Raw genomic sequence first — 8,855 nt, forward strand, 5'->3', positions numbered from 1 at the left:
GCCTGCCATTTTCTTACCCCACTGGCAGGTTATTGCTGGCTGCTCTGCCCCTCAGGTTCACCGTCACTCCCTACAGGCTGGCCCGATGGCCACATGGCCTGGTACTCCTTGAACTCCAGGCTGTACACCTGACACCCAGGGAGGGGGACCCACGGGGCCTTCCTTGAAGAGGCTCAGTCACCACACCCACAGCACACCCTGGGCCCGGCAGCCATCCTGAACTCTGTGGTGGGGCGCTAGGCCCCCTCCCGACCCCTTCTCCCCTGCATCACCAGAAGTGCGGTTCCCAGGGCCTGCTGCTGAGGCTGGTGTTTTTGTGGGGGAGGGGAGTCTTCCCAGGGCAGGGACTGTCACCATGCAGAACCCAGAGCAGGGGTGGATGACCTCTCCCCTCGAGGGTCTCAGACCTATTGGCGTTTCAACCATGATTTTTTCAGCAGGAATTCTGCTGTGTTTTACCCTGGCCTTTAGCTCCCTGGGGCTGGGGCTGTGGGATAAGACCCCTTCCCCACCCAACAGGGTGTTACAGGGGCTTCTGGGGTTTGATGGGAAATGTGGGACCCCAGCAGCACAGCAGGGGCTGTGCCTAGGAATCGGCATGATGTACAGCTGCCCTCCCAGGAAGCTGGTCAGGAGCAGAACCAGAGACCAGGGCGTGGGTCTGGGGAGCCGAGACCAGGGCGTGGGTCTGGGGAGCCGCGACCAGGGCGTGGGTCTGGGGAGCCGCGACCAGGGCGTGGGTCTGGGGAGCTGCGACCAGGGCGTGGGTCTGGGGAGCCGAGACCAGGGCGTGGGTCTGGGGAGCCGAGACCAGGGCGTGGGTCTGGGGAGCCGAGACCAGGGTGTGGGTCTGGGGAGCTGCGACCAGGGCGTGGGTCTGGGAGCTGCAGGACTTCTTTGGCCCACTTCCCTGTGTCTGCCTATACTTCCTATACCTGCCGTACTTCCCTGTGTTACTGTACTTCCTTTATCTGCCTGTACTTCTCTCTCTCCACCCTTCACGACTGTCCATACTTCCCTGTATCTGTCTGTACTTCCTTTTCTGCCTGTAGCGTCTATGCCTATCTGTATTTCCTATGTCAGTCCATACTTCCCTGAGTCTGTCTATACTTACGTGCCTGTATTTCCTGTGTCTATCTGTACTTCCTTGTCTACTTGTACAGAGTCTATGTTTGTCTTTACTTCCTATGTCTATTTCCTGTGTCTGCCTGTACTTCCCTGTGTCTGTCTAATCTTCCCTGTATCTGTCTCTAATTCCTTGTGTATGGCTGTACTTCCCTGGATCTATCTATTGTTCCCTGTATCTGTCTATACTTCCCCATGTCTGCCTGTACTTCCTCTGTGTATGTCTGTACTTCCTGGGTCTGCCTGCACTTCCTCTGTGTATGTCTGTACTTCCCTGTGTATGCCTGTACTTCCCTGTGTGTGTCTGTACTTCCCTGGGTCTGCCTACACTTCCCTGTGAGTGCCTGTACTTCCCTGGGTCTGCCTGTACTTCCCTGGGTCTGCCTGCACTTCCTCTGTGTATGTCTGTACTTCCCTGGGTCTGCCTGCACTTCCTCTGTGTATGTCTGTACTTCCCTGGGTCTGCCTGTACTTCCCTGGGTCTGCCTGCACTTCCTCTGTGTATGTCTGTACTTCCCTGTGTATGCCTGTACTTCCCTGTGTATGCCTGTACTTCCCTGTGTGTGTCTGTACTTCCCTGGGTCTGCCTACACTTCCCTGTGAGTGTCTGTACTTCCCTGGGTCTGCCTGTACTTCCCTGGGTCTGCCTGCACTTCCTCTGTGTATGTTTATACTTCCCTGGGTCTGCCTGTACTTCCCTGGGTCTGCCTGCACTTCCTCTGTGTATGTCTGTACTTCCCTGGGTCTGCCTACACTTCCCTGTGAGTGTCTGTACTTCCCTGGGTCTGCCTACACTTCCCTGTGAGTGTCTGTACTTCCCTGGGTCTGCCTGTACTTCCCTGGGTCTGCCTGCACTTCCTCTGTGTATGTCTGTACTTCCCTGGGTCTGCCTGTACTTCCCTGTGAGTGTCTGTACTTCCCTGGGTCTGCCTGTACTTCCCTGGGTCTGCCTGCACTTCCTCTGTGTATGTCTGTACTTCCCTGGGTCTGCCTGCACTTCCTCTGTGTATGTCTGTACTTCCCTGGGTCTGCCTGCACTTCCCTGTGTATGTCTGTACTTCCCTGGGTCTGCCTGTACTTCCCTGTATATGTCTGTACTTCCCTGGGTCTGCCTGCACTTCCTCTGTATATGTCTGTACTTCCCTGGGTCTGCCTGTACTTCCCTGTGTGTGTCTGTACTTCCCTGGGTCTGCCTGCACTTCCTCTGTGTATGTCTGTACTTCCCTGGGTCTGCCTGTACTTCCCTGTGTGTGTCTGTACTTCCCTGGGTCTGCCTGTACTTCCCTGTGTATGTCTGTACTTCCCTGGGTCTGCCTGCACTTCCTCTGTGTATGTCTGTACTTCCCTGGGTCTGCCTGTACTTCCCTGTGTATGTCTGTACTTCCCTGGGTCTGCCTGTACTTCCCTGTGTATGTCTGTACTTCCCTGGGTCTGCCTGTACTTCCTCTGTGTATGTCTGTACTTCCCTGGGTCTGCCTGTACTTCCCTGTGTATGTCTGTACTTCCCCGGGTCTGTCTATACTTCCCTGTGTATGTCTGTACTTCCCTGGGTCTGCCTGTACTTCCCTGTGTATGTCTGTACTTCCCTGTGTCTGTCTGTACTTCCCTGTGTATGTCTGTACTTCCCTGGGTCTGCCTGTACTTCCCTGTGTGTATCTGTACTTCCCTGGGTCTGCCTGTACTTCCCTGTGTGTGTCTGTACTTCCCTGGGTCTTCCTGCACTTCCTCTGTGTATGTCTGTACTTCCCTGGGTCTGCCTGTACTTCCCTGTGTATGTCTGTACTTCCCTGGGTCTGCCTGTACTTCCCTGTGTGTGTCTGTACTTCCCTGGGTCTGCCTGTACTTCCCTGTGTATGTCTGTACTTCCCTGGGTCTGCCTGCACTTCCTCTGTGTATGTCTGTACTTCCCTGGGTCTGCCTGTACTTCCCTGTGTGTGTCTGTACTTCCCTGGGTCTGCCTGTACTTCCCTGGGTCTGTCTATACTTCCCTGTGTATGTCTGTACTTCCCTGGGTCTGCCTGTACTTCCTCTGTGTATGTCTGTACTTCCCTGGGTCTGCCTGTACTTCCTCTGTGTATGTCTGTACTTCCCTGGGTCTGCCTGCACTTCCTCTGTGTATGTCTGTACTTCCCTGGGTCTGCCTGTACTTCCCTGTGTGTGTCTGTACTTCCCTGGGTCTGCCTGTACTTCCTCTGTGTATGTCTGTACTTCCCTGGGTCTGCCTGTACTTCCCTGTGTGTATCTGTACTTCCCTGGGTCTGCCTGTACTTCCCTGTGTGTGTCTGTACTTCCCTGGGTCTTCCTGCACTTCCTCTGTGTATGTCTGTACTTCCCTGGGTCTGCCTGTACTTCCCTGTGTATGTCTGTACTTCCCTGGGTCTGCCTGTACTTCCCTGTGTGTGTCTGTACTTCCCTGGGTCTGCCTGTACTTCCCTGTGTATGTCTGTACTTCCCTGGGTCTGCCTGCACTTCCTCTGTGTATGTCTGTACTTCCCTGGGTCTGCCTGCACTTCCCTGTGTGTGTCTGTACTTCCCTGGGTCTGCCTGCACTTCCTCTGTGTATGTCTGTACTTCCCTGGGTCTGCCTGTACTTCCCTGTGTGTGTCTGTACTTCCCTGGGTCTGCCTGCACTTCCTCTGTGTATGTCTGTACTTCCCTGGGTCTGCCTCCACTTCCCTGGGTCTGCCTGTACTTGTCTGTCTGCCTGTACAGCGTCTGTGTCTACAGCCTAGGCCTTGGCTTCTGGGAGCACCTGGTGATTGCCCTACCCTGACTCTTCCATTATGGCCCCAGCACCAGCCATTGAGGCCAGGGTGGGCTTACACAGTAAGGTCTGGAACATTAGACAGGTGAAGGGAGGACCTGATTGCCCCGCCCTCCATGCCCAGATCCCCAGCTGGCTGGGGAGGGAGGAGTGTCTGATGGCGGGAGCAGCCTGGATGCATTGCTGAAGGGCAGAAGGGGGTGCCGGCCCCTGAGCAGCACCCAGGGCCAGCGCAGGAGGGGTAGGTGTGGAGCCACATGGACCACACGAGGGGGTGTGCAGTGGTCCCAGCCGTGGCTCTCGGCCTCATGTATCTCATGCTTCATCTCCAGCCTGCGTGCCTCTCCACTCCCCCTTCCATGTGGCTCAGCCCCTCTTAGAGCCCCAGCTGCTCTCTGGCCAGGACAGGAAATGATTCTTGCGTGCAGGAATGTTTAGCTGTGCTGCTGGGCCCTGAGGACCCTTGGGGTGGGCTCTGGGACCCAGGTGGCGAGTGGTGAGACGCCAGCCCTGTCATTACTGGCCAGGCAGTCCTGTCCCTGGGGTCTGGCCAGGCCTCCCGCTCCAGCCATGCCTGGTGTGCCTGGGAGAGGAGCCAGGCTCCCTCCCTTCCCCTCCCTACCAGGCCCAGCCGCCAAGAACTATCACTGCCAGATGTTTCCCTTCTCTACAGACCCAGAGCCAGTACAAGGTAATGGGAAAAACTAACCCATCAGGCCCCACGGCACCCAGGCTGCAACCGGCTTCTGGGCCGCTGTCCTGGTGGGCAGCCCTGTGCCCAGTGGGTCCATGGGTCCTGGCCTTCAGCTAGACACTCCTTGGAGTGTCTCTGAGCCCCTCTACCCCTGAGTCAGGATCCTTAACTGCCCTAGGACCCTGTCTCCACCCTGAACACAACTCAGGACTGTCTTCCAGGGGGCTACTCCTACCCCCCCTCCAGGCAAAGGAGGGGTCAGCCTCCCTCAAGAACCCTGGGGACCTTGATGGAACCAAAGGGCCTTTGGGTGAGGGGTGGAGCCACTTCTCTACCAGCTTCTGCCCAAATGCCCCCATCAGGCTCCTTGTGTGCTGGCACAGGCAAGCCTGGAATGGGTTCCAACAGCAGTGCTCCAAGCCCAGAGCCAGAATTCCACAGAGACCAAGGGGGCCGCCAGGATCCTGCCACCATGTGGGCAGGTGAGCACTTTCTGGGGAAGAAAGCGTTTGCATGGATTTGCTCTGGTTTCTGTGCCAGCCACAGCTTCCAGAATACCCACACTCAGACCCCTGGGCCTCACACCAGCTCCAGATGCTGCTGTCAGGAGCAGGGGCTGCAGAGACCTCTATGCAGCTCAGGGCCTGGGGTGGTCTCCTGCCCTCAACTGCCTGGCCTCACCCTGGCCCATGGCCACCAGGCCTCACCTGCATACTGACCTTTGATCTTGTGGTGTCTCTACAGAATGATGGTGTGCAAACCAGAGCCTCTATGTCTGATCTCACCAGAAAATAACATTCTCAACCTTCAGGCAAAAGAGCAAAAATAAATTAGGCCAATGCGTGGCTCAGGAAGAGACCGGAGCTCCACCTGTCCGGTGAGTGGGAGTGTGGACAGGTGCACACTGGTGTCTGTAGAGGGGCTGTGGGCATGGCTCCAGGAAGCGTGAGGGGTGCACACTGGTGGGCTGTGTGCATGGCTCCGGGAAGTGAGCAACCTGACAGCTCCTGTAGCCAGAGACTCCGCAGACAAGCAGCCCCTTGCTCGCTTTGGAAGGTCCTTGTGCCATGGCATCCTCTGTACTATGGCAACCTACAGCCTGGAACCAGACACCTCAGCTCTGTCCAGCACAGCCTGTAACCCCAGGACTGTCCCAATGGCTTTGTACTGCTGCCCTTCGGGATGTTGCTTCATTATTTTTGGTTAAAGAAAATGCTGCAGAAACCCACATTCTGGTATGGATGCTGTGCCTCAGCAGAGAGGTGGTCTCTCATTAGCCAGGGAGGTGCTGGGGACACAGTGGAGTTACTCGGTCTAAAAGGGAGTGCCACCGCCAGCCCCAGCTCCTCTGGGCAGCGCCGAGCATCCCGCAGCGTGTGCCGAGGTCTTCCACGCCTCCAGCCCTCGCTGGCTGCTGAGGTCTCACTGGAAGGTTGGTGCCCCACTGGCTGGCATGTGCTCCTGGGAGTACCTGCTCTCCCACCTAGCCACTGACCAGGGGTCAACGAAGACCAACTGGACACCTGAGGGATGACCCCAGGACAGGCAGCTCAAACCAGGCACCGCAGCTCTGGCCACTGGTCCTGGTAGAAGGTCCAGGACTCACTGCACCGCTCAGACCAGGTCCCTGCTGCCGGGAATGGCTGGCCGGGCTCAGGCCCACCGACCACAGGCTCTCCACCCTTGCCTCCTCCCCACCCCAGTGACTCATTTGGAAAACCGTGGCCACTGAGTGTGTGATGACCAGCGAGCCACTGACTGGTTGAGCGTGAGTACAGGTGGGTCACGGAGGGCTGCCAGGAGCCAGGCTCCGAGCCGCCCACATGGAGGGCTGGGCAGGAGTCCCGGCCACCACTGCATGGGGCCAAGGGTGAGGCTGTGCCGCCCAGAGCATGCCAGCTCTGTCCACCGTACAGGCTCCATAGAAACCAAACGTGCAGCGTGGAAAACATTCTCTGCCTGGATGAATCATGTCCCAAACCAGGAGGAAAATTTACTGGGTAGCTGAGGCAATAGAAAAATAAAACTGTCTTTGTAGGGTAGATGCCCAATGGGTCTGGGTCTTTGGGTGTGTAATGAAGGCAGCTTTTCAGAGCCCAGGAAGGGTGTGGACGGTCCGGAAACACCACCGCCTGTGGTGGACCCCTCAGACACCCCGCGCCCCCCATTCTCCAGGCCCGACGCCATGCCCCACAGCCCGGCAGTCACCACACCCTCCTCCCCCTCCTTCAGTGGGTGGAAAATCCTCTGTCAGAGTCCTCCGGGCCTTTGGCGGGTGATCCCTGGCCGCCCTGTCCACAGCAAGGCTGGCCCCTTGGCCATCAGAGCAAGGCTGGCGCTGTGTCCTCGGGCGTCTTTGAGGGCCCTGGCCTTAGGGTGAGTGGCATGGTGAGGAGGCCCAGAGGCTCGTGCAGCACAGACCTTGTCCCCGTGGGCCGTGATTCAGGCGCCCAGGGCTGGGCAGGTGTCCTTGTGTGTCCTGTGCATGCTGCCTGTGGCCCGGGGCCCCTGTCGATCGGGCAGAGCCTGTGGAGCGGGGCACATCTGAGCTGCTCCCAGATGGAGGAGCAAGGAAACGAGCAGACGGCCACCCACAGGAGCAAGGCTCCGTCAGGGCCCAGACCTGGCCCTCACCCTCAGGCCACTCAGCTGCCACACCCCTGCAGGCACATTAACCCACCTCACTGGACCCGGGCGAGCTCTTCCCAGTCCCATCCACTGACTGCCAGACAGCAGGAATTCACTCACGGCTACTATCGTGCGGGTTAAACAGTCTCCCCTGGAGACAATGCCAAGCCCTCTGCTAAAGTGGAGTCAGCTCCTGAGGAAACATGGCGCAGGGGCTTCTCCCCCAGAGCTCAAGCCCAAGACTCCATGTGACTGGCGCGCTAGCCCCAGGGATGCAGAGCACACAGAGCTGGCTGGGAAGCGCAGGCATGGTGGCTGTCTGTTTCAGACACTGCTGGCAGTGCTGTGATGACCTGGGTGACAGGCTGGCCCACAAAGCCCACCACAAGCAGAGGTGCGGCACGTGTGAGGCCTCGGGGCCCGGCAGGCCTCCGGCTGGGCACAGGGCCTCTCCAGACCAGGAGGCTCCAGTGGTCTTTTTCCTTCACAGGCAAACCTGCTTTGAGGCCCAGGGGGGCTCGGGACACTGAAGCCTGTCCCTAGGGCCATAGGTCACCAGGGCACTGTGGCTGCCACCAGAGCAGGCCCTGCAGGTGGCTCCCGTCCACACCTCTCCTTCCTGTCGGCCCTCTCTGTCCAGTGTGGGCTCCTGGGCTTCTGTTCTGCTGTCCACCTTGGAGAGGGCCGCCCCGCCCTTCCGGCACAGCCAGGTGGGGAGCGCTAGGCGGGCAGGGAGGGACCAGCCGCCCACTTCGCTTCTCTTGGTGCTCAGAGCTAAAGCAAGTGGGGACCATTCCTTTTCTTTGTTTTTTTTTTCTCTCTTTTTTGTCCCTCTCTTTCTTCCTTCCTTCTTCCTCCCTCCATCCCTTTCTTTTTTGTTGTTTAAAAGTCTTGTTCAAGTTGTATTAAGTAGTTGCACAAAGGGGTTACACATCCACAATTCAGTGTAATGCTTCTGCAGTGATGCCCCCCATCCCTGCCGACCTATGGACTCATTTTCTTTTACTTTTTCTTTCTTTCTTGGTCCGTCATGGGGCTTGAACTCTGGACCTGGGCTCTGCCACCGAGCTCTGCAGCTCAGCACTGGCGCTCTACCACTTAAGCCACAGCACCACTTCCGTTTTCTGGTGGTTCATTGGAGATAAGAGTCTCATGGACTTTGTGCCCAGGCTGGCTTTGAACTGCGGTCTCAGATTTCAGCCTCCTGAGCAGCGAGGGTTCAGGTGTGAGTCACCGTGCAGCGGCTTCATTTTCTTTTCTTAAATGGTTTTTAGCAGACCCATGAGGACATAAAAATCTCAGGTGCTGTGGGACATCCAGGCTGCACTGTTGTTAGGCACAACACCCCAGCTCCAGCCCACCCCACACTTTCCTCAGTGAAAAGACACCTAAGAGAAATCCCTTCTCAGAAAGAAAGGAATTGTGAGCGGGGCAAGAGGAGGAGAAGGAGAGGGAGAGGAAAAGGAATAGAGGAAGAAAGGAGGAAGAGGAAGTGAAGGAGGAGAAGAAGAGGGAGAGAAGAGGAGAGGGAGAAAGGAGGGAGAGGAGGAGAAAGAGGGACAGAAGTAGAGGGAGAGAGGAGGAGGAGGAGGAGGAGAGAGGGAGAAAGGAGGAAGAGAAAGAGGGACAGAAGTAGAGGGAGAA

At 57.4% G+C, this 8,855-nt stretch overlaps 1 protein-coding gene across 1 annotated transcript in view; it reads left to right on the forward strand.

Annotated features, from left to right (window-relative positions):
• The first annotated feature begins 601 nt into the window (after positions 1–601).
• The window catches only part of LOC150069784 (collagen alpha-1(VI) chain-like), a 31,212-nt gene continuing 22,958 nt past the window's right edge, over positions 602–8,855 (forward strand). Inside the window, exons 1-7 of the mRNA XM_090331559.1 lie at positions 602–875; positions 4,014–4,130; positions 4,515–4,580; positions 4,967–5,065; positions 5,839–6,015; positions 6,734–6,959; positions 7,852–7,921. Of these exons, the coding sequence (XP_090187685.1) occupies positions 602–875; positions 4,014–4,130; positions 4,515–4,580; positions 4,967–5,065; positions 5,839–6,015; positions 6,734–6,959; positions 7,852–7,921 (1,029 nt within the window). The remainder of the gene's footprint in view (positions 876–4,013; positions 4,131–4,514; positions 4,581–4,966; positions 5,066–5,838; positions 6,016–6,733; positions 6,960–7,851; positions 7,922–8,855) is intronic.

This window comes from Megascapheus bottae, chromosome 1 (assembly GCF_031878675.1).
Source record: "Megascapheus bottae isolate mThoBot1 chromosome 1, mThoBot2.hap1, whole genome shotgun sequence".
Lineage (NCBI taxonomy): Eukaryota > Metazoa > Chordata > Mammalia > Rodentia > Geomyidae > Megascapheus > Megascapheus bottae.